At 33.6% G+C, this 25,911-nt stretch overlaps 1 protein-coding gene and 1 long non-coding RNA gene across 2 annotated transcripts; one reads left to right on the top strand and one right to left on the bottom strand.

Moving 5' to 3' along the window:
- Window positions 1–21,264: 21,264 nt before the first annotated feature.
- LOC110264960 (uncharacterized) lies at window positions 21,265–23,346 on the top strand. Its single transcript, XR_015892318.1, has 2 exons — window positions 21,265–21,495; window positions 22,107–23,346. It is a non-coding gene; the product is annotated as an uncharacterized LOC110264960 (long non-coding RNA).
- Window positions 23,347–23,905: 559 nt separating this feature from the next.
- Window positions 23,906–24,936, bottom strand: LOC107608730 (uncharacterized). The gene has a single exon (XM_016310443.3). The coding sequence runs from the start codon at window positions 24,779–24,781 to the stop codon at window positions 24,119–24,121; it is 663 nt and encodes a 220-aa protein (XP_016165929.1). The 5' UTR covers window positions 24,782–24,936; the 3' UTR covers window positions 23,906–24,118.
- Window positions 24,937–25,911: the final 975 nt, after the last annotated feature.

The raw sequence follows: 25,911 nt of genomic DNA, 5'->3' as shown, positions 1-25,911 counted from the left end.
ATTGATTAGTCCACTTGACCTTCCTTTGTTTAGCAAAGGTTAACTAAGTGGGATTAAAACCCAATTCTCATACCTTGCCAAGAGTTTACTTTATAATTATTTATTTATTTTTCTTGCCATTCAAATTACTTATTCCCTATTTCAAAAACCCAAAATTCTACCTTTTTCATAGTTAATAATAAGTCATACTTCCCTGTAATTCCTTGAGAAGATGACCCGAGGTTTAAATACTTCGGTTATAAATTTTTATTGGGTTTGCTTAAGTGACAACCAAAACTTTTGCACGAAAGGATTTTCTGTTAGTTTAGAAACTATACTTACAACGCGATAATATATTTGTGAATTTCTTTACCGATAGAAAATCTGATCGTCAAAATGGCGCCGTTGCCGAGGAATTGCAAACTTATGCCTTATTATTGGTTATTGTAAATATTTGCTTTTAAATTGATTTATTTTCGAAAAAAAAATTTCAGATTTTTAATTTTAAATTCTTTTTATCTTATCTTATCTTAGTTTTAAATTTCAAAATTCAAATTTTTTCAAAAAATCATATCTTTTTCAAAAAATCTTATCTTATCTTATTTCATATTCAAATTTCAAATTTCAAATTTCAAATTTCAAATTTCAAAATTTAAAATCTTTTCTCTTATTTTATTTTATTTTATTTTATTTTATTTTCATTTGCTTGTTTATTTGTTTTTATTTTTAATTTTTATTAGCTACTATGAATTCTCACCCCTTTGGCTATGAGTTTAGTTACAATCATGTTACAGGAAGAGGAGATTACAATGAAAGCTTGGGTCATGGATGGGACAATCAAAGATGGGAGGAGCCACAAGGTATAAGAACTGGAAGTCCTATCCTAGTTATCCTTATCAATTGTAATGAGAATTGGATTTTTCTTCCACTTTGTTAACCTCTAACTATGAAGGTAAGTTAAGTTGATGAATTAATTCTGATTCCTCAGGTCCTAGTCTTTCCTTGGGAAAGGCTAGAGTTATTGGAACTCGAATTAATCCTTGAAGAATTCCAATTTTCAATCAACAATGAGTTTGATAACTCAAGAGTCACCGATTATTTAACCAAAGCCAAAAGGGGAAATATCTAAATTAAATTAAAAGCATTCATATAAATAAAGCAAAGCAAAATTAAATCTGAAAATACCTCGAATTGCATTAACAAAAGAAATCAAATCTAACATGGATATTCATAAATTAAATTGAGAAAATAAATAAAAAGAACATTGAACCTGGGATTGAGAGGCACTCCTAAAACTAAGAGAAATCCTAAATCCTAATCCTAAGAGAGAGGAGAGAACCTCTCTCTCTAAAACTACATCTACTCCTAAAATTGTGAATTGTGAAAGCTTATTTATAAATGGATGCATTCCCATGCTTTATAGCTTCTAATCTGAGTTTTCTGGGCCGAAAACTGGGTCGAAAACAGCCCAGAAATCACTGGAGAAGAAATCCACCACGCTGGTTTTTTCTGCGATGCGTCTGCGTGGATTACGCGACCGCATCGCCTAGCGTCAGGGCAACAATGGAATATTATATATCAAATTGAAGCCCCGAATGTTAGCTTTCCAACGCAACTGGAACTGCGTCATTTGGACCTCTGTAGCTAAAGTTATAGCCATTTGAGTGCGAAGAGGTCAGGCTGGACAACTTAGCAGTTTCTCCAACTTCTTGTATTCCTTCCACTTTTGCATGCTTCCTTTCCATCCTCTGAGCCATTCCTGCCCTGTAATCTCTGAAATCACTTAACACACATATCAAGGCATCTAATGGTAATAGGAGAGGATTAAACATAGGGAACTTAAGGCCAAAGAAGCATGTTTTCAATCAAAGCACATAATTAGGAAGGCAAATGTAAAATCATGCAAATAGTATGAATAAGTGGGTAAAGAGTTGATAAAATCCACTCAATTGAGCACAAGATAAACCATAAAATAGTGGTTTATCAATGTCGGCTAAGGGGAAAGGCAAGGCCACCTCTAACAAGAGGAAAAGGGCCCCGGATTCTACTTTCTCTCCCTATGTGGATTATTCTAAAAACCCTATTGATGATGTGGAGAGGGCAAATCAATCCTTGCCTGCCCAGGATTCAGTCAAGTTCCCGAATCTCTACTATGAACTTCGGTTCCCAAGCTACAACAAAAAGAACTTGAATATTGAGAAGAAGTTGGCCCTTCCATCTGATTTGAGGCAAATGATTAATAACCGCATTGAGAGGATGGGTTTAGACTTTGTGGATCCTGAGCTCAGCCGAGTGAACCGGTCTTGGGTGCAAGAATTCTATTGTAACTTCTTCCGCCACACTCTTGACTCGGTCCTGGTTAGAGGTATTCAGGTGCCCATCACTGAGCAGGCTATTGAGGATGCCCTTACCTGTAGGCCCAAGGCAGGTGATACTGATGCCTTCGAGCAGGCCGAGGTGGCACTCCACTGCATGACCTTCGATTTTGATGCTTTGAAGGCAGTGATAGCTACCTCAGAGGCTCCTTGGGTTATGGATGCGGAAAACAAGGAACCCAAGGGCATGCGCTTTACCTATCTGAGCAAGGAGGCCAAGACATTGCAGCAGATTTTCGCCCACTACCTCATGCCGACTACCCACTTCTCGGAGATCCCCGTTGCTATGTTGATCCTGATCAGCTGTGTGCTAGAGGGGAAGGAGGTCTATTTCCCCCGGTTGATTAGGCGGTTCATATGGCGGGTCCACATCAGAGGTATCTTTCCATTTCCCGTCCTTATCACACAGATGGTTCAGCGGGCCGGTGTCCAGTGGCTACCGGAGGACGTGTCACCACCTCCACCACTCCCTGAGAAGGAGCCGGAGACCATTCCATGGGGGTCCTGGGTGAACGAAAAGCCTCCCTCCCGGTGCCGAACTCGGGCTAGAGCAGCAGAAGAGGGAGATGGACCCTCTTCGTCATCATCCCCAGCAGGAGCATCTACACCAGCAGCAGCTGCATCACTTCCTTTACCACCACCACCAGCACCTCAGCCGACTTACTTACTGGTTCAGTGTCTTTTCCGGTTCATGGAGCACAGCAAGCGCCAGATCATGCGTCGCCTGGACCGGATTGACCAGATGTTTGTGGCCCAGGGCCTTGAGCTACCCCCTCTTCCAGAGTCCTCCGGTTCAAATGAGGAGACCCACGAGGAGGAGCATGCGGATTTACATGATGAGGATACTCATGAGGCGAAGTAGGTTCATGTGGAGATAGCACCACAGACCCAGGCTACTCAGGAGACACCTCAGCCACAGCCCCAGCCAGAGCCAGAGCCGACTGGTGTACCTCTCCCTGAGCCTGAGGATTAGCATCAGGGACGATGCTTGATCTTAAGTGTGGGGAGGTTGCCGTTGGCATTGTCAGTAGATCGGTGAACATTTCGGCTATTCTTCTAGTTATATTTTCCTAGTTATCTTATTTCGCACATTATTGTATATATTAGTTGTTTTGGATATTTTAGATACTTCTATGTTGCATACTCTCTCATTTTGGATGTAGATATTATGGATGTTGGATTTCATACTTTAGTTGGGTTTTCTTTATATAGTTATTCTCTTAGCTTGTGGTTGTGATGAGAAATTGTTTTGGAATTGTTAAGACCTAGTTAACCCTTTTTCATATGAAACTTGTTTTGATTGAAAAAGAAAAAGGGTAAACTAAGGAATGTTTTTTTTGGAAATTTTCAATCACAAGATTGCATTAATAAGCTTAGTCAAAATGATGAAATTTTCAAAAGAATCCATCTATAGAGCACAACCCAATTGATTGAAAATTTTTGTAACTTGCTTGAATTCGTATTTTGTGAAACATGTATTGAGCTAAGAACACAAGCATGTGAGATTTGAGCCTATTGATGTGGTTACATTTTATAACCATTTATTTTCCATTCTTGTGTGTGATTGTCTCTACCTATGATTGTGATCCTTGGTTTTCTTGATTCTATATGTCCACTTATTCCTTGTATTCATGCATTTATATGATTGAGGCCATCATTTCATTTAGCTCACTTACGCAAATAGCCTTACCTTTTATCATCCATTGTTAGCCAACTTTGAGCCTACGCTTAACCCACTTTGTTCTTTAATTTAGCACATTACAAGCCTTAAAGCGAAAAATAATAAATGTCCTTTATTTGGATCTTTGATTAGCTTAGGCTAGTGTGTGTGTATCATTCAAGTGTGGGAACCTTGGGACATTGGGGGAATAAAAGGGTAGTTTTGTATTTTTATTGTAAATATTGGTAATTGGGTACATGCTCATATATTAATCAAATGTAAAACCTTATGCATTAATGTTCCTGTATATGGAAATAAGAAAATGTAGAAAAAAATAAAAATAAATAAAAAGGGGACAAAATGCCCCAAGGCAAAGTAAAGTTCAAAAAAGGTCAATGCATAAGTGTTGTGAAATGAAAAAGGAATACATGAGTATGTGAAAAAGTTGGGGAAATGGGTAGTTAGGTTAGCTTTGAAATTGTAAAGGATGTCATAAGTTAGGTGGGAAGGTCTAGGTTAATCAAATATTCAAATCTCTAGTCCACTTAACCATATATGATTCTACCTTGACCCTAACCCCATTACAACCTATGAGAAAGACCTTATGATGAATGAATGCATACATTGAATGATTGTTGATTGTTAGATGAAGAACGAATTTTGGAAAACATGATTAGGAGAGAATTGAGTGAATAAACCCCTAAACAATTGAGTGAATAGAGCGGATACACGTCCGGTGAGAGTTCAATAGCTCAATTACATGTATTCACCCCTATTATCTATATTCTTGCAAGTTTGAAATTCCTTTGATAATTCAATGCAATTGTGGTTTGGACTTGATCCCTATTACTCTAGCTCTTATGCTCATATATATTATCTAGGAAGTTGAATTATTTTGACCAAGTATTTGCATTCACCCTAGGTAGTTGCATTTAGATAGGATTCATGTAGTTTAGTTGCATTAAATAAAGATCATACCCCTTGTTTCCTTTTTAATTTAGCATGAGGACATGCTAAGGTTTAAGTATGGGGAGGTTGATAAACCCCATTCTAAGGGTTTATCTTGTGTTGGATTTAGAGTATTTTGCTAACCTTTTCTCACATTTAGCCAATGAATTAGCAAGGTTTTGTGATCTCTCCCTTATTTGTGCCTAAGTGTTAAAAGCATGCTTTTTGGTCTTTGATTAGATAACTTTAACTTTTCCTTGATTCCATAAGATGCCTTGATGTGCTTGTTAGTAATCTCAGGTTGAAGAAGGCTAGGAATGAATCAAGGGAGCAAGGAAGGAAGCATGCAAGTGGAGAAGATCATGAAAAGCCAAAGAGTTGAACTCGGCCATGAACGCACGCGCGCACCTTGCAAAGTCGCCCATGGACGCGTACGCATGCTGTGCGCGTACGCGTCGGTGCTGATGTATGATTTTTTTTAATTAAAACATGGCCAGCGAATTCTCAAGGCCTAGGGGGCCCAATCCAAGACAACTTTAGTGCCAAAACACTCAAAAGGACCAAGGATTGGAGGAGGAGGAGGATCTTGGATCATAACACACATTAGGATAGTTTAGTTTAGTTTTAGAGAGAGAATCTCTCACTTCTCTCTAGGATTAGAATTAGGATTAGGTTTAGTTCAACAATCTAGATCTAGGTTTCAATTCATGCTTTCTTCTTCTTCTACCTCTCAATTCTATGTTGTTATATTCATTACTTTTTTATTGTTGTTATTACTTTCTTCTACTTTGTTTGTAGATCTACTCTTATTCATTCTATTTTCTCTTAATGCAATTTGAGGTAATTCATGTAGATCTTGTTTTCTTTGATTGTTGTTGTTAATTTCCTACATTCAATTGTTGCTAGATTCTATTCTTGTTATCAATTTACTATGCTTTTCTTTTGTGCCTCCCAAGTGTTTGATGAAATGCTTGGTTAAATTTTAGTATAGATTTTTATCCCTCTTGGCCTAGGTAGAGTAATTAGTAACGCTTGAGTTATCTAATTCCTTTGTTGATCGATAATTAGAAGTTGCTAATTGATTTGGATATCACTAACGCTAGTCTTTCCCTTGGGAGTTGACTAGGACTTGTGGAATCAAGTTGATTCATCCACTTGACGTTCCTCCACTATAGAGGTTAACTAAGTGGTAGCAATGGACAATTTATGATCACAATTGAGGAGGATAACTAGGATAGGACTTCTAATTCTCATAACCTTACCAAGAGCTTTCATAGTTATTAGTTTACTTTCATTGCCATTTACATTTCTTGTCTAAAATCTCAAAAACCCCAAACATACCTCATAACCAATAGCAAGACACTTTGTTGCAATTCCTAGGGAGAACGACCCGAGGTTTAATACTTCGGTTTATAGATTTTAGGGGTTTGTACTTGTGACAAACAAATTTTTGTATGAAAGGATTATTGTTGGTTTAGAAACTATATTTCAACGAGCTTTCATTTGTGAAATTCTAAACCACACAAAAGTCCGACTCATCAAGTGCCTATTGGTTGCGGCGCTAGCACAGCTGGTGCGCGCACACATCAATGGAGAATTGCGACCTGTGCGGACGCACACACCCCTGGGTGCACGCACAAGTCGGGAAGGGGAGTCTGTTGGGGGTGCTAGCACACCCTGTGTGAGTGAATAGGCCTTATGGATTTCAGTACCTGTGTGGACGCACACACCCCTGTGCGCACGCACACTTTTAAAATCTCCTGGGCGTCCGCACGCACACACCCCTGTGCGGCCGCACACACCCTGTTTCTCAAAATTTTCTTTGTTTTCAATTATTCCACCTTCCCAACAAGGTTGTAAGCCTCTCTAACACCATTTTTAGACTCTTGGGCCTAGTTTTGGAAAGTTAAAATATGGGAAAAAATTTAATGGATCTAGGTGATATTATTTGGAAAACTTTAGAAAACGAAGGCCTAGGTTTCTAGCGTGCTGAGGATGGTTCGACGTTAGGTGAAGGATGATTGATATATGAGATGAGGAATGATGAACTGTTGATATTTGGAAACTGAGATATGAATGGACAGTGGTTGAGATGATTCGAGGACTCTGAATGAGATGATGGATCCATGTATACTGAGAATGTTTTCTGAAAACCACTAAAATATTGTTTTTACTGAGATTATGAGACATTATGCACCCGGCAGGGACGGTGGTTAGATCCCACCTATCGAGGTAGTGTCGGTGGTGTAAGGGTAGTGGTTCGTCCTGTTTGCGTTGAGATGTGAGGTCTGTGGCTAGAGTATCCCGCTTGCATCCCTTCGGATCATTAGAGCGAGCAGGCGCCGGTACCTAGACAGTGATCCGAGCACTATATCTCGGGGGTTCCCATATGAGAATTCCGAAGGGCGACGTCTCCATGGAGATGTGTCGGGTTGGCAGTTGAACCGACAATGTGATATCACAGCCAGTAGGACAGGCATTCATCATGTGCATTTTCTACCTGTTTGTTTGCTTTGCCAACTTATAATTGTATGCCTAATTAAATAACATGCATATTTGCTTACTTGATCTACTTTCCTTATATGCTTTTACTTGTGAATTACTTGCATTGCTATTAATTGTGCTTTCTACCAGGATTGAGGAGGTTCGGAAGGCAGTGGCGATGGGATCGCATGGAGGATAGGTTGGTGAAGGCTGTGGGACAGCGGTGTTTGATTAGAGTAGAAATTTCTTAAGATAGATTACCCGATTCATTTATGTTAAGGATTATATATTATGCTTATTTGTTTTAGAATGCTTTAAGATTGAAATCTTGTGATGGATATGGAACTTAGGATTGCCTTTGGCGTCCCGGGGTCTTATATCCTACATCATTAGGCACTGTTACCATATTGAGAACCTCCAGTTCACATACCATATTTCTATTGTGTTTTTCAGATGCAGGTCATAACCCACCTCGGTGAGTTGTTTGGTTGGTGACAGAAGCGGAGGATCTGGACTTCTTTTTGAGTCTTTGTGGCTTATTTTGTATATATCTCTCACTTTTGTATTTTGCTTTGCCTAGAGGCTTGTGTATTGAGAGAACAAAATTGTATAAGCTGCTTTTACTGTCTGGTCCTGTATATCTATGTATGGCTAGCCGGCTTAAACTCCGCGAGCCGTGGCTAGTTTCCTATGATATTATATACTTATCTTTTGTTATATCTTATCTGTTTCTTGTGCCTTAAGATAGTAGCTTCGGTAGAATGTTTTGCGCTTTTGAAATCCTGTTTTGAGCTATATCTTTCATTGGGCTTCTAGATTATACTATTCTTTCTATATATCATATATCATATGTACGATCTTAGAACTGTCGTAATCTTTGTTTAACCTTTGCTTTACGACGCGAGGTAAAACTTAGGCTAATTAGGGTGTTACACTATATCCTAAGAGTGTGCATGGACAATATATCCCAATTGTATATGTTAGAGTGACCCTAGTAAGATGGTAGAAGGAAAGGATCCCCTTTTTTATTCCTCTTAAGAATGTAAGATCGCCTCCAAAAATATGGTAGAAGGTTAGGATCCCCTTCCTGGTTCCTCCTGGGTATGTATAACATCCGAACAAAGGCTGTTTGGTTAATCCCGCTTGTTCGAGGTATCCGGTAAGGATGCTTACTCGTCGTTTGATTAGATTGCAAGGAAAATTTGGTGAATCCCGCTTACATAGGTAAGAACATTCCGGACAAGGATGGTTGGTGAATCCCACTTGCTTTTACAGAACCTAAGAGTGGGGACAGTTGTGTAATTCCGCTTCCACGAGTCAGGTCTGGCAATATAACCGACACGTGAGCTCATGTCTAGTAGGACAAGCATGCATCATGTGCATCTATGTGACATTGTTTGGATGTGCATATTGTATTTGGTTTGCCTATGTGAATATTTATGTTTAACTGCTAATTACCATACTTGCAGTACTTGCTCTTGATTGTGTTTAAACTCCATTACTTATGATTGTGACTAGTTAGCTCGAATTATGATGATTTGAGTGTTGATCTAATTACTTGGGCCGGAGGCCATGATTGATTATGTGATGGGTCGAAGGCCGTGATTGATTTGTGTTTGAGATTTAGCAAAGTATGAAAAATCAAGTTGATTTAGCATAGACTTAATAAATCTATGCTTGGAATGGGTTGGTCATTCATATAGATTAGGTAACTTTTAAGTCTTATAAGAAAAACTTGAAACTAGATTTTTGGTAATCAATTGTGGATTTTTGAAAAGGTTCATAAGACGAGCTATGATCACTACGGTTGAAAATAACTTTCTTTTATGTATCTTCTTATGACAATTCTGAAACTCCTCTGGTGAGACCGTGTGGTTAGGTTCTCACTCTCCTACAACTTTATCTTTTCAGAAAATGGAAGAAGAAGCTTATGAAGAGATCTTTACGCTTTTGCTTATGAGATATTGTTGTATTAGTTTAGTTATTATTTCCCTCGCTATTATTATTATGTTTTTGTAAATAGGGATAGGAGTCGTGATTGTAATGACATGACATGTTTATAAGTTACTTGTATAAAGAACTATTATTATTATTATTATTATTATTATTATTATTATTATTATTATTATTATTATATGAAGTGCTGTGATTGGTTTTGTATGTGTGTATGTACATTTTCAAGATAAGGTATTTTCGGTTTTTAAAAGAAATGTTTGTACAGTTTCGAGTTAAATGCTTCTATCTTATTATTAAATATATGGATGTTGTCATAATGTCCTCGCTATCAGAGTAGCACAACCGGAAGCATGACATTCTGATAGTACGGGTATTATATCCTCAATTGTTATTGCTGAGTAAATTCAAATAATAGTTGTTGTCCACACTTTTATTTGTTATCTAAGTCAAATAATAGTTACTGTCATCAATGGTTGTTGTTTAGAAATTTGAAATAATAGTTTATGTGACTTGTTCTTGTTACTTAATCCAAATAATAGTTGTTGTTTTTATTTGTTATTGTTACTTGATTCAAATAACAATTGCAAAATCAATTATTGTTGTTTAGTAAATTGAAATAAGACTTGTTGTCCACAAGCTAATTACTTAGTAAATTTATTTAGGGACTACTACCTGCATTGAAGGAAGTGATGCTGCATGTTCATTACTGTAATTTTGTTAGGTATATTTGGAATAACTTTACCAATCGCTTCAAGGGCCTGCAAGTGAAGAATATGGTTTGGGAGTGAGCAAAATACACAACTGATGCTGAATTCAAAATAAGAATGGAGAAATTGAAAAGAGTTAACGAGAATGCATGGCCTTATATGACAAAGTTTGAGCCCTCCTATTGGACAAAGGTTCATTTCAGCCATAGTCCAAAGGCAAATATCCAACAAATAGCATGTGTGAAGTTTGGAACTGAAGGATAGTCAACTATAGGTCAAGATGATTTCAGAAACTTATATGGGAATTGAGTTGGCACCAACACAACAAAAGCAACTTGATGACATCATGAAAGAAGTAAGATTTTTAGCATTCAGTCTGGGAAAGTGATGATAAAAGCAAAATATTTGAAGTGCAGAGAGACTCCAAAAAGCTCTATATGAACTTAGGCTGCAACAAATACACATGCAATAGATAGTAATTGACATGTTAAAATGTACTATTACTTATGTTAAATGTAAATGTTTAATTAGTGTGCTAGCTACTGGTATTGTTTCCCATGTGTTCATGCACTTAATGCCATTGCTAGAAGAGACAGACCTGGCACCTATGAGCATCCATTACTAAAGCTTGGTGCAACTAAAGCCACCTACCAACATTGTATCCAGTCTGTTAATAGCAAAGAGTATTCGAACAAGACAACTTATTTGGCTTTAATTTCACCTTGAATTATGAAGCCTATTGGTTGTCCTGCACAAAAAGAAAGAAGGACCCTTCTGAAAATCAGTCAAGTGCAACCAAGACAAGAAGAACTTTTAAAGTCACATGTAGTGAATGCGGAGAGTCTGGTCATAACTACAAGACCTATAAAAGTCCTTATACTCCTAACAAAAGAGCTAATGGAAGAAATGCAGCAAGAGCCAATGTTAGAACAACCACCCAAGTAGTAGAAGAGATTCAACTCTCTCAGTTGCCTCTACAAGCACAAGTAATCTTATTCATTGATACTCTTCATATTACCCCTCAAGAGGATTTATTTGGTAATTTAAAAACTTTATAAGGATTGCTATGAAAATTTTAAAAAAGTTAGAAAATGCATTATCTTTTAAAAAATCTAATAAAGATTGAATTGAATACTCATTTTATCAAATTGGTGCTAATGAGATTGCACAATCTCAAGGACCTTCAACTTTAGCAAGCACAACAGCCACCAATGTGGTGAGTTAACTTGATCAATAAGTTTACAATTATTATATTATTAACCTAAGTTTATTTCTTATTTTAACCATGTTATCATTTCTTGTTTGGCAATTATAGAATGTTGGATCAGTGCAACAACCCATTTGGAATGAATTTAATGCTCAAGCAAATGCAAGAGCAAAGCAGCCTACTATTCAGCCACATTATGCTCCACCAATCCCATCTAGCACTCCACCACCAATTCAACTGCCTCAATCACGAGGTATCTTAGCAAAAACTATGGCCGCTGCAAGTAAGGAAACTGCCTCAAGGATGTTTTAGTTTATATCTAATCCAAGATTCAAGGTACCAAAGAAGAAGTGATGCATATGTGCATAGTCTTTAGTGGTTTTTTGTTTTACGAATATATTTTGGAACAACTTTTAACTCGTCTTTTGATGATACTTTGTTATGATACATTATTATGGTACTTTTTTTTTGTTCATCATGCTACTGCATGTATGAAAGTATGTATAGTGTTGTTAGAATTGTCAATAATATGTTTCTTGAGATAATAATATGGTTGGTGTTTTCTTTTCGTTCATAGTCAATTTAGCATTGCTAAGAATAGGCTTCTTTAGACATTATCATATCAATTATTATGAGTTAATGCTTCAAACATTATTTGTTATCATCATAGTACTTACAAGTTTGTATTACTCTATATTTCAATCTTTGTCCATTCTATTCAATTTGTATTCATGAGTAAATTATCATAAATAATTGCCACTAATTTCCCTTGAAGAAATCAGAACTATCACATTCATTGCTGAATTGGAATATGCATACAAAGACCATTTAGTACAAATTCAAAGCTAATTTTCTACAACCGCCATACACAAAATACATAATCTAACATTTTTCAAGATTTTTCAAAGTAAGAAACCAAGCTAAGATCACAAATCCTATAACAAAATATGCTATATTGCAGACTTTGTTTCTCCACTCTATATTTGATAACGAATTATGATTTTTCTCTAAAGTATCCATTCTATTAATCTCCACAATTTTTTTCTCAAACAAACCATCAACACCACTCATACCATGCAAAACACTAACATTTTCTACACTTCCATTGTTGTAACCAATATAAAAAATAGTCTCCACCCATGCAAAGAATTTGTAGTGATTAAACTTTTCCTATTCAACCAAAAATTAGAAAACCTCTTTTTATCTCAAATCCATGTTACATTCATATCACTAATATGATTATGCACAAAGTTGTATTATTAATTTACCTTATACTTTGGACATCCAAAAAAAAATCTCTCTAGATTGTCCTCAGTCTATGACAAAGCTGAATTATTAATTTACCTGGGTGTTATTTTTTACGATTTTGCTTGTGCCAAAGCCTATATCGTTGCCGCCATCATGGGTACCTTTCCCGCTTTTCTGACAACGCTGCTGAGTTGATGCCGATGAGCTACCCACACTGCGCGGCATTAAACCTTGGTATGGTTCTGGAGATGAACATTTGTTACAATTAAGGTTATGTTCTAGTTAGGGATTTTGTACTAGGTTAGACGAAGAAGAAGCTTCTTCTCTCAAGTCCTCAAAATACTGTGTTTTGTACCCAACAAAATGACATTGTTCACTCTGCTGACATAGATATTGATCTGTACTCATCTTTCCACGTGGCACATAACAACCACATGTGAGACTTAGCGATATACATCAGCAATAAATGATAGGGGCAAACGGACGAAGACTGCATTGGCTAACGACATCTAACGTTGAGGATCAATTTTTGTATTTTAAATCTCTAAGTACTAAATATTTTGGTCCAAAATTTTCTAGAAACTTATTTGAGTATTATTCTAAATATATTATATAGGATTTAAATATAGCAAGTTAATCTAGTTTATTTCAGGTCAATCTAGGATTGAATTGAGGCCCTTTAAAATAAACTCGGTAAAATACTATGATCGAATTCATGTCTAATTAAACTCGATCTGATAATGTGCACCTCTATTTGAAAATTGGAAATTTTTCCGTTCAACTTTCTAAAACTTTGCTATAGAGATCAATCTTGGTTACCCAAAAAATAATTTCAATAAAGTAATTTTAGAGTATTATTTTTATTTTTATGAAAAATAGACTAATTTAAATTTGAAATATATATTACAATTGATAGATAAAATAAAACATATCTTTTTTTTAAAAAAAAAGATGATATCACCTTAACAAAAAAAATAAAATTTTACCACTCATGTATAATCATAATTAAAAATAATATAAAATTCAAATTGAATTGATACTTGGACAACTCTGGCATTTAGTCTCACATTTAATGTGAATTCTATGGTGTATAAAAAGGAATTTTTCTACACATGTATTAATGTGCTGTCAAAATATATTATTGACAAGTGTCTAGAGTGAGAAAGACTGAAGATAATTTTAATATATGATTAGCAAATTACAGTATTTATTGTTTCCTTATGCACATGTCCTAGCTTAATTTGTAAACCTGATTGAACTATATTTTATTAGTGTTAATGTGACATAAGGCTGGGTCTTAGTTAAGGATGATTTTTTTTTTTTTGTAGAATTGTGTAGATTACGGGTCAAGCCAGTTAAGTTTGTTTGAACTTCTGGTATTCTTTTTTTGACTAGAATGAGGCATTGTTTATGAATATTATTATATGTACATGAATTTTTTGTTTTAGACAATGAGACATATAGGCTGCGTTTGTTTATTGTCTTTCAAATACATGGACACATACATAAAGAGACATATTCACAAAGATACACAAAATTTGTATTGTCTTTGGTGATACTGGACAAGACACACCTGTATAAACTAAATATCAATTTTACCCTTATATTACTACCAATGCTTCATCATTATGACTATAATCACAATTACTTTTCAGTTTTTACTATCACCACCCTTCAACATCAATCTAAATTATTTCCAACAAGAACTTTTTCAATAATCAATTTAACCATTTTTTAAAAAAATAATTTGAAAAACAAATTTATTCCAAGAAAATTCTTTTTCCACGTTGTAACAATCTTCTCTTATTTTTCAAATAAAAAAAACATATCTAAAAAATAGATATGAAAAACTTTGAATCACGCAGAGAGAAGAGTGAGAAAAGGAGGACGATGATGGAGAAGAGGCGAAAAAATGAGTGAGAAGGGGAGAACAAAAGTAGAGCAGAGGTGGAGAAAGGAGTAAGGAGGGGAGGAAGAATGTGGAGTAGATGCAGAGAGAAGAGTGAGAAGAGGAAGACAAAGAGAGGAGGGTGCGGCGACAGTGGGGGTAGCGGTGGCAGAGAAAAAAGACAACAACAAAGAGAAAAAGAGAAAAAGATGAGAGAAAAGGAGGAGGGTAGAATCTGAATAGAAAATAAGAAAGGAAAAGAAGAAAGATGGATTAAGACTAGGGATAAGAGTGGCATTTTAAAAAATTACTAAAGATAAAAGAGTAAATATCTGTGTCTTATTCAATGTGTCTCAGTGTCTCATCATTTTGAAGAACACCATAAACATGTATTTTAATTATATTTGTGTGTCACTGTCTTTCAAAAATTTGTGTCTCAGCAAACAAACGGTGAACGTGTATTACCGTGTCTATATATTAGTGTCTGTGTCCCATCAAACAAACGTAGCCATAGGTAATGATCTTTGTATTTTTTGTTATGTATTGTAAGAATCCTTTCTCAACATCAATAGAGTTATTTGTCTATTGTTAGCATTAGAGGTGACAGCAAGAGTGAAAACGGGTTAGGATATTAGTTAAGTGCGTCGAATCGGTTCAATTTGTGAACCTTGATCCTAGTTCCAAAAAAAATCTGACAAAAAAAATACAAAATGTAACATCCCAACTTTTTGAATAAAATTATTATTTAATAACTAATTAATTAATTAAAATAGTAATGATTTAAGATTTGAATTTAAAATTTAAATATATGAAAGCACTAGTGGTAGTAAATCTCTAACCGATAATAAACAATCTTTTAAAATATAGTCATAATTAATTCTACATTTATTAGATTTGAATGATATTTAGTTATATGAAAAGATAAGAATACTAGCTCTATTCCTTAAGTTCAGTATAAAATCAAATTCAAATTAAATTAGGTAGATAAATCGGTTACAATTTCATAGTAGAAAATCGCGCTCTTATCAGCCAGCCTGATATACTAACAGTATTTCGAAAATATCTCAAGTTGTGGTTATCCAATTGACTTTGTTTAAGATTATTTTTAAATATAATTCAATTTTCTATAAATTTGTCTCTAATAGATATTTCCAAATTCCAAACTTAGAAAAAGTTATAGGGCTCACAAAGTGGAGATCCAGATTGAAGATTTCACCTAAATGCCTCCTAACATAATCTGCACATACCTGGGAGCTATTTGATCCTTCCTTTCTCATTCTATTCCCTTTTTCTATACAAAACTTTATAGTATACACAAAGTCTAGCTATGGAACAAGTCTCTCTTCACTAACAAACCGCATCTATTTGCATCGGAACATCTAGCGGAACTTCACTCGAGGTAGGGGGTTTTGTGCTAGTTTTTATATGACATATCTTAAATGTTTTTGAACATATATGTTAGCATTGCACGTCATGATATAATGTCTCTTTTCTTCATACACATTATTCATTATAATAACAATCTTATGTGCATTAAAGAACTGAGGGAATGATCCTTTGGTAAGGGAAGGTGACCCCCAAAGACAAGATAATCGAGATGATCCTTCGGTAAGAGAAGGTGATCGGCAAACTTTTGGGAACCTTCGGTAAGGGAAGGAGACTCCCATCAATTTTATATAATAAGATATCTTTGTTGATATAACTCTTTTCTTATGTATGTCTAAATAACCTTGATTGTAAATTGAACTGAGAGAATGATCCTTCGGTAAGGGAAGGTGACCCCCAAAGACAAGATATCGAGATGATCCCTCGGTAAGGGAGGGTGATCGATCGAGATGATCCTTCGGTAAGGGAAGGTGATCGCCAAGACATTCGAGATAAGAACCTTCGGTAAGGGAAGGGGACTCTCATTTTATACCGGTTTGAGCTCAATACCTTCCATAAAAGCTACGAGAAAAAGTAATGAAAAGTACAATGAAAAGTGTGATCATGATTGTTCTTCTTTTATCCTTCTTAATTTATGAGTATGTTTATTATTTCATTCAAAGATGATTCTTTTATCCAAAGTTCATTTTTATTCGATGGGTGATATTGTTTAAGATCTTTATTTTATTCAGATCTATTCTATTTGACTTAGCTATGCCAATGTTACTATTTTTCTCTTATTTATTATTTATTTTGCCTTGCTTTATGGCCTATGAGGACATCATACTAAAGTTTATGAGTTTATATTTATATGTTTTAATGCTATAGGTATTTTGTCTGCATTACACATGTCATAACATAAGTAAATGAGAAGCATTTAAAAGTCACACCACTCCGACTAATAAGAACTTTTGAAAATAATAATTGAACAACATTGCATTATCACTGTTTTTATTTTAAAACTTGGAGTGGCTGGGGATGGATACGATGACACCATATACATAAACTACTGAGAAACTTTTGTTTCTCACCCCTCTCTCCGTACCATCTTCAGGAAGGATGCAGCACAAAGCAATACACTGCTTAGTTGAGGTGAAAAGACAAGTGCACTATTAAGAGCGAGCCATCAAGAACGTAGATACGAAACATTAAGCGTTTATCTTAAGAAGGAAGAATAGGCTATTGTTTCAGTCATATTTAAACAAGTTAAGAGAATTAGGATTTCTTATGTGTCTTGTTTCATCTTTATTGAGTGATTGCAATTGTAATTATGATATTTCTTTTTGTGATTATTTGGTATGAGTAAAGCTTGTTATTGTTGTGCCTTCATAATTTAGCACGTCATTTTTCATGTTAGTATTTCCAGATCCACTTATATCTTTCAACTAGTAACTATTCTAATAAAAACTAATTATTTGATGTTTTTATATATAAATTATTTTATATAAATATTTCATATTTGTTTTAAAAGAAAAAATTTTGCAAGATTTTGAATATCAACTACTAAATATAATTCAAATAAAACTTAACTCAGTTTAAAAGTATAAGGGTGTTACACAAAAAAAGTTAAAAACCCAAAAAGAAAAATACAAAGAAACATATTCCCAGATAATTTATGGGTAGTGTTACAGTATTTTAATGTATGGTGTTAACGTATAATAATAATAATAATAATAATAATAATAATAATAATAATAATAATAATAATAATAATTTATTTACGAATATATTTGTTTATTTTTATAATAATAAATATTAATAAAATTAAAAAATTAACAATAATATTTAAAAGTAGTAAAAATAATATCGACAATAACAATAAATTCATAATAATGTTAGAAGATAATAATAATAATAGCGGTAAGAGTAATTTACCAAAAATAATAATAACTATAATAAATTACTAACAACTATTATTACTACTAGTCAAAGGTATAAGGTGTATGAGTTGAGTTTTGTTATTGTGTAGATTGCAAGATTTTTCTACACATATAAAATGTAACGTGTTAAGTTCTTAGGAAGGATTGCTGCAAGACTGGGCTAGTTTAGGACGACAACTTCTGAAATAGTGGAGTTCAGTAACTAGTGAAGATATAGGTTTTATAGGTCATTAGTGTTGATTTGTAAAGTAATTAACCATGTGATAAAGTAATTAGCAGAAGAAAATAAATATTTTTAAATATTTTTATTTGTGTGTAATGACTGTTGACACTTTATTTTAGTCCGCTTCTTTTTTTATTTTTTTTTGTTTCATAGATAATAAAACTATTGCCGTTGAGGAAGTAGGTTATATCACCATATTGTTATTAGATGTTACTAACGCATATTCTAAAAATATCATAAAAAATACACAATTAAATTTGTATATTTTTAATATATTAAATATATTAAAAGTTTTAAATATTTTATTAGGATAAAATATATTTTTGTTCCTAATATTTGTGATTTTTTGAAAAATATTCTTATTATTTAGTTACATTTAATTTTATTTTTAATGTTTTCTATTTGTATTAAAATTATCCCAAAATGTTAATTCCATGTAAACTATTAGGGATAAAATTAAAAATTTTTAAGGATAATTTTGACACAAATAAAATACATTAAGGACAAAATTGAATGCACCAAAAATGTTAGGGACAAAATTAAATAAAATTAAATGTTAGAAGTATTTTGAAAAAAAATTACAAACATTAATGACAAAAATTATACTTTATCCTTTTATTATTATGCTCTTAATATCCGTTATTACTTATCAGGATATAACTTTTTTAAGAATAAATGGTCAAATTCATCTTTGAAATATCACTCATTCTCTAAATTGGTTTTTGAAAGATTTTTTTAATCAAATTTATCATTAAAAAATTTTAAATTAGTCACATTAGTCATGCTGTCATTTTCGTTACAAAAAGTATCAAAATTTACTTATGTGACACATTAAGTAATTCCACGTTGACCATAAAATTTACTGATGTGACACATTAAATGATACCACGTTCACCACATCACACACTTGGCAATCTTAATTAGCTGCTAACATGATAAGTTTATGCAATTAAATGAAATCAACTCCAAATTAAGGAGGAACTTGAGACATTAAAAATTTTCAATTTAGAGTTAATTTGATCTAATTTTATAAACATATTATGTTAGTAATCAATTAGAATTATCAGGTATGTACTGTGGTGCCACTTAACGCACTATATTAACAAACTTTGATGCCATAAATAACAAAAATAAAGAAAAACTAACGTGACCAACTTAATTTTTTTTTAAATAAATTTAATTAAAAAATATTTTAAAAATTAATTTAAAAAGTAAATAATCTTTTAAGACAAAATTAACTATTTATTTTTTTTTAAATCCATTTAAGCTTATTACATAGTAATACTAAAACTAACACATCAATTTGTACAAATTTTTAAATAAGTAAATGATGCAAAATTTAATTCCGAGACGTGAATATTTGTATAGTTGTATGCAAATGAAAAAAAAATTAATTTTGTTAAGAATTATTATGCTAAATTAATACAAAAGTCCTTATAGTTTATTAAATTCGTAAATAAATCTCTATACTTCACAAATTTGTAATAAGATTTTTATATTTTATAGTAGTTTTTAATTAGACTTTAGTTGTCATGAAATTTTTTTATTTTATATTCTTAAGTATACATACTTGTAAGGATTAAATTGAAAATTTGTAAATAATGATTGCAAAAAATTGCTTAAAAATTTGTTCTATAAAATTTTTTTTTAAAATATATATTTAATATCTAGTCATTTTTGTCATATTTTTAAAAATATCGAAGACTTATTTGTTATTTTTTTTGTTGTTTTTTTTTTGTCAACAAAATGAACTTTCAAGTACCATTTTGAGAATTTATTCTTTATTTTTAATATTATTAGAATGATTATTAAAAATTTGTAAATTATATTTGATTTTACTTAAAATCTTAATTTGAAAACAATTTGATTTGATTTTACCATTTAAAAATACTTCTAACATTTAATTTTATTCAATTTTATTCCTAATATTTTCGGTGTATTTAATTTTATCCTTAATATTTTTTATTTGTGTAAAAACTATTTCTAAAAATTTTCAATTTTAGCTTCAACATTTTACATGGAGTTGATGTTTAGAGGTAATTTTGATACAAATTTAAAATATTAGAGACAAAATTAAATGTAACTAAATATTAAAAATATTTTTTAAAAAATTTACAAATATTAGATATAAAAAATATATTTTATTATAATAAAATATTTAAAACTTTTAATATATTAAAATATACGAATTTAATTGTGTATTTTTTAATAATATTTTTAGAACATGCGTTAGTAACTTCCAATAACAATATCATCGTATAACCTACTGCCAATGGTTTTATTATCTTTAAAACAAAGAAATAATTAAAAAAATACTAAAAAAAGGTGTCAACGGTCATTACACACAAATAAAAATATTTTAAAATATTTATTTTCTTCTATTAATACCCCAGAATAATTATCATTATCAAATGGTTAATTATTTTACAAATTAACATTAGTGAATAGTAACCTACAAATTATAAAATTTATATCTTCACTAGTTATTGGGCCTCACTATTTCAAAAATTGTCATCTTGAATTGGCTCAGTCTTGCAGCAATCTTTTCTAAGAGTTTAACACGTTGCATTCTACATGTGTAGAAGAATCTTACAATCTATACAGTAGCAAAACCCTTATGAGTTATAGTTTAAGAAAAATTTCAAGTATACTGAAAATACTGGTGTTCCACTTGTTTTAACTGTTGATTTCAATTAATATATATTATATATATTTTTTATAATTTAGATCAACGGTTAAAATAATTAGAATATCGGTGTTTTCGATACACTTAAAACTCTTCCTATAGTTTAATGTAGGACTTAGAATATAAAAATAATTGTTTATATAATTTATAGTGTTAGAATATACATAACATTTGAGCTTTGATATTTTGTAATTTAGGGTTGTTTGACAATAAAACTACTGGCACCAACATTCAAAATTCATAACGAAACTCTAAACTAAACCCACATAACATTCCCGTCTCAAAATGTCATGGTGTTTAAAGAACCCACTTCTAATTCAATGCCCACTATAACAAAAAAACAATCACGATGACAACCAAAAAGTCCAAACACCTCTGGCCCAATATCTTCTACTCAGACTAAACTAAACTAATTAATATAGGTAATGCTATCTGTATACTAAAATTAGCTACTAAAGTCAACTACCAATATAAAATATATGCTGAAATATAAATACATATTGAAAATATATTCGGCCACACATGTATTTATACACAAATACATTAGTAGCTAATTTTAGTAGCTGATTTTGGTGTACAAATAGCATTTCTGAATTAACATAGTATAGCAAAAGCCATCGTGTGCCAGTAGCAAAACAGGATGTGCTTTATATTAATATTTGTACACCCTAGACCTCGCCCACATTTAATCTCATCTTGAAGCGGATATGACTATAGCCATCCTTCCCGAGTGACCTTTGAATTCTGTTCTGTATACAGATTACCTAGCTGCACGTATGAGCATCTTCAGGAATCAGAGCCCATGTGTTGTACTGATCAAGAGGCAATTGTAAATGAAATTTCATTTTGATCCTTTTTACCTGTTTTCTTTCTAATTATTATGCTTGCTGCATTTTGAAGTAAAATTTGAAAGCTTACACTTGCTACACTGTTCACTGCTCTTGATTCCTTACCATGAAGAAATTTTTCAACTTTATGATTATCTAACACATTATCTTTGTTACAAGGATGAACGTAGTCTATAGGTAATTGTTTTTAGTATTAGCTATCTATGAAAGCATGCTTTGCAATCCCTTCTACTTTCGTTAATTTAATAGATATGTGAATCTCAATGAATAGCATTACAAGTGACAACAAGAAGGAACAAATTACAAAGAACTTTGATTTCACATTTACGGAGTAGTGCTATGCTATCAATTTTGTTCTTGAAATGGGCAAATATACTTCCATTATTTCTGGTTTAGTATAATTTATACTAGAACATAGTCCAAATGTGTTATCAGCTTTAACATAGGAAACGGTCGAGATTTTTCTCAAAATTGAATGAAATTAGGAAATCCAATAAATGATGTTTCCTCCTAAATCTGATATTTTTTCTTCTTGTTTGCATAAGCCTTGTGTTGCTTCTCTCACTTTTGCATTCTTGGTTACCTCAACAAGAAAATTGCAGTCTGGTGATAAGCTTGCCAAGAAATCCAATAGATAGCTTTTTCGTCCACTCCTTCTTCCTTCTATTTGTGCCTAAAAGACAATCGATTGACCGGCCTTTCGACACCTGATATCCGTGCTTACTTAAAAATCAAGTAGGTCTGCCTTCCCAAAACTGAACAGCTTGTATAGCAGTTGCCGTTAGGTGCAAGTTACCAAGTTTGATACTAACTACGATATATGCATATTCCATCATTATTGTGACAGACGCAAGCCAGAAGCTTGGGTTTAAGTCACTAAACTAATTTAGCGCTTTCTGTTTGGTCACTCTGAAGATAACTTGAGCTAGGGGGTCTTTACTACCATATTGGCACTACAAGAAAGATGCGACAGAGGCAATTGCTGGTTATGTCTGTCTCTGATTACAAAATCTTTCTTTGAGAATTTATTATGGGTTAGTCAACTTCGATCAATTGAAGGCATAACTTTGATGTATTTATTTTTCTCTATAACTTTCTAATAACTTAACATAGTTTTGTATTGCGGATGAAATCTGGTAAAAAAAACAAAATTGAAAAGTCGATTCCATCTGGGATTTTCAAAGTTGAACCTTGGAAGATTGTTTCTGATCTCTCCTTGGATGGAAAAAAGTGAAATGTATTTCATTATTTGATATATAAAGCGGAAAGAAACTTGTCAACATACTGAATCCATTGACAGGGTTGGAGCCTTGGAGGAAATGCAACTTGTAATCTTCTATCTTGTTTGAATCTGAGTGAGAATAAATTGGTAGTTTTAACTCACTTGAAGTGCTAAATACCTCATACAATATATGATTGGATCACACATTCACTCTATTGACACAACAAGGTACCTATATGCTCTTCTCCTTTGCCTCACACTGAAGAATTTGCATGGGACCGGTTCAAGATCTTTACAGACAGCATTGGCATAAAAGGAAATGTGGTTGCTGATGATCTTACCTACACTTAAGTGGCTTGATGAAGAAGACTTTTCTTGAATTGAGGTTTTTAATGAATGAATTCTCATCTTTATTCGCCAATAATCTAACATTTTCATCCAGATTATTCACAAATAGGGTATGCTTTCTCTTGATAAATTGTTAGGTTTTGTTTTTTCTTTTTCGTCAGGCTTTTGTAGTAAGCTCAAATAAACGAGTACAAAGACTTCTTTCTTCTATCATTTCACTCACATTCTTAATGGATGAATAGCCTTTATTTCAGTGACCTAATCAAATCATGTGCATTATATTTACTTATCCAGCATATGCAAGCCCGTTTTAAACCTTGGACATTGCATATTATTGAAAAATCAAGTAAAAACACGAATTTGATCCAAACTGAATACAACTCATTTGATTTGTGTGCATCAATGAAGAAAATGGGAAAAATCCTCTTTCTTTTTCTTTTCTTCAGAATCTCCCATCTTAAAGTTTATATCATTGCACCAAATTCTTAGATCTCACACTTGTAAACCCACCCATTATTGTGAATTAAGCTTAATTTCGAATGCATCACATCTGCCACAGTTTTCGGTATGCTTTGTTTAAAACTTAAGCTAGGTAACACTATTTTCCTTCCTCTTTCCATATACTCTTTCGGAGCTTGAGGTTCCTGAGAATTTTACATTAGAAAAAAAAAAAAAAAGCAGATATTCCTCGACGGATAATCAGATATTCACATTCAAGCAGCACCGGCGTTTGAGGGTCTTACTATATAACGGTCATTGATGTCGCTCGAAATAATAAATAATTAGTTAACTAAAAATGATAATATAATAGATTCCAAACATATGTAACCCTGTCAGACCTTGATTATCAATACCTCTATGCAGTGAAAATTTACAAAAATGCAAGTTTCAGCTCATTCTAAATCAAGATACATAAATTCACCAAGTTACAAGTTTCAGTCAGCTCATTCTAAATCTTCAAGATACACCAATTACAATATATATTCTTTCCAGATACCAAAAACTAGAAGTAAACATAAATTTCAGTACCACCACTAAGACCCTAACCTTTGAAGAGCTTCTTGAGCTTTACGCAACTGTGGCTCCGCCTTCAGAGCCTCCATGTAAGCCTCAATAGCTTCTTTCTCCATTTTCTTTCCTTCATAGTACTTGCCCAACAGAAACAACGCCTTCGCGTTCTTCGGGCTAATCCTCAGGGCCTCCTGCAGATCCGCCATCGCGGGATCGGCCCGTCCTCGCTGGCCCGGGCCCACCGTCATCCTCAGCTCGGCCCGCTTCACCAGCGCGTCGGCCCTCTCGCCGTCGCTGAGCGACCGGGCCAAGGCGGGGGACAACGCGGCGTCGAGGGAGTCGATCGCGGCGGCGCTGAGGCCGCGGAGGTCGAGGGCGAGAGCGACGAGGAGGTGGGCGGCGGCGTCGGTAGGGTCGAGGGCAATGGCCTGGCGGGCCTCGTCCTGGGCCTGTTTGGCGAGGGAGGAGGCTGAGGATCGGGAAGGGGATGCCCGGGCCTTGGCGAGGATCTGGGCCCCGCGGACAAAGTGGTGGTTGGCCTGGACGTGGGCCCGGTTACGGTTTCGGAGAGAGGAGAAAAGCTTCTTTGGGGCGTCGTGAATGAAGTAGAAGGAGAAGGCCATAAGGACGACGAGAAGGATCTGTAAAACGACGTTGTTGAGGGATGAGTCATTGTTGCTGTCCATTAGCCTCAGCCCTGAACCGTGGATTTGGGATGGAAAAGGGGGTGGGGGTTTCTTAGTTTCCTTTGACTTAAAAAGCTGCTTTTAGCTTTACACTTGGCTACACCATATTTCATTGCCTTTCTCCATTTTCTCCATCCCCCTTCTGTATTATTTAGAACTTAGGAGTAATTTAGGACTTATAAATAAGAGAGTGAACTTGTAGTTTTTATCTTAATTCACTAAGTTAGTTTAAAATTGTAATTTGTTGAATTGTAAAACGAAATATAAAACATGATTAGTAAACTGTAAAAATTATAGAAAATTTAATAGCAAAAATTAATTTTACAAATAATAAAATAAAAAATAATTATTTAAATTAGTCTTTTTGAAATTTTTGAAATCGAATATTTTAGTTTTTTAAATTTTAAAATACATAAAATAATCATCAACATTTATTTTTATTAGATAATATAATTTTTTTTTGTTAGTCGATTACTGATCTAGAACGTTAACTCGCACACATGATCGTTAAGTGTTTATGTGTACGTTCTGGATAAATTAGTCTCCATAGATAAATTAGTCTCCATAGTAAAATATAAAATAATTTTCGAAAAATTTTAAAATATTACTAATAGAAATCTTTTATCATCCACAATATACTTCTAATTGAAATCTACAAATTTAAATAACATATTAAATTATACTCTCATCAGTAACAAATTCATGTCTTTTAACGAGAAAAAAACTAGTTGAGTGATATTTTCAGCAACAAATTCAACTTTAGCAACAAAATCAGAGTGCAGTGATAAATTACAGTAACAAAATTGAAAAAGAAAGAATACAGAATTTGTTGGAACTCACCAAATCGGGGACCAGCTTCTGCTTGCGCAAAGAAAGCTGACGGTGGGGAAAAAACTGATGGCGAGACTCAAAGTAAGAAGATGACAACGACGACCAGCCTCAGGACCGGCTGCTTCTACGGCTGGCGACGATGAGCGCGAGAAGATTTGGAGACTGGAAGCGACGAGATAGACAGGAAGCGACGACGACAACCACTCTGGGATCTTGAGTGCGAGACTGGAGATGAAAGAGTGAGAGAGCTTGAGATTGCCAGAGCCAGTGAGCAAGAAATGAGAGAGCTCAAACTTCAT

This window comes from Arachis ipaensis, chromosome B7 (assembly GCF_059453495.1).
Source record: "Arachis ipaensis isolate K30076 ecotype BB chromosome B7, ASM5945349v1, whole genome shotgun sequence".
In the NCBI taxonomy this organism is placed as follows: Eukaryota; Viridiplantae; Streptophyta; class Magnoliopsida; order Fabales; family Fabaceae; genus Arachis; species Arachis ipaensis.
The sequence above is the reverse complement of the archived record's forward strand: the minus strand, read 5'-3'. Positions and strand labels throughout refer to the sequence as shown.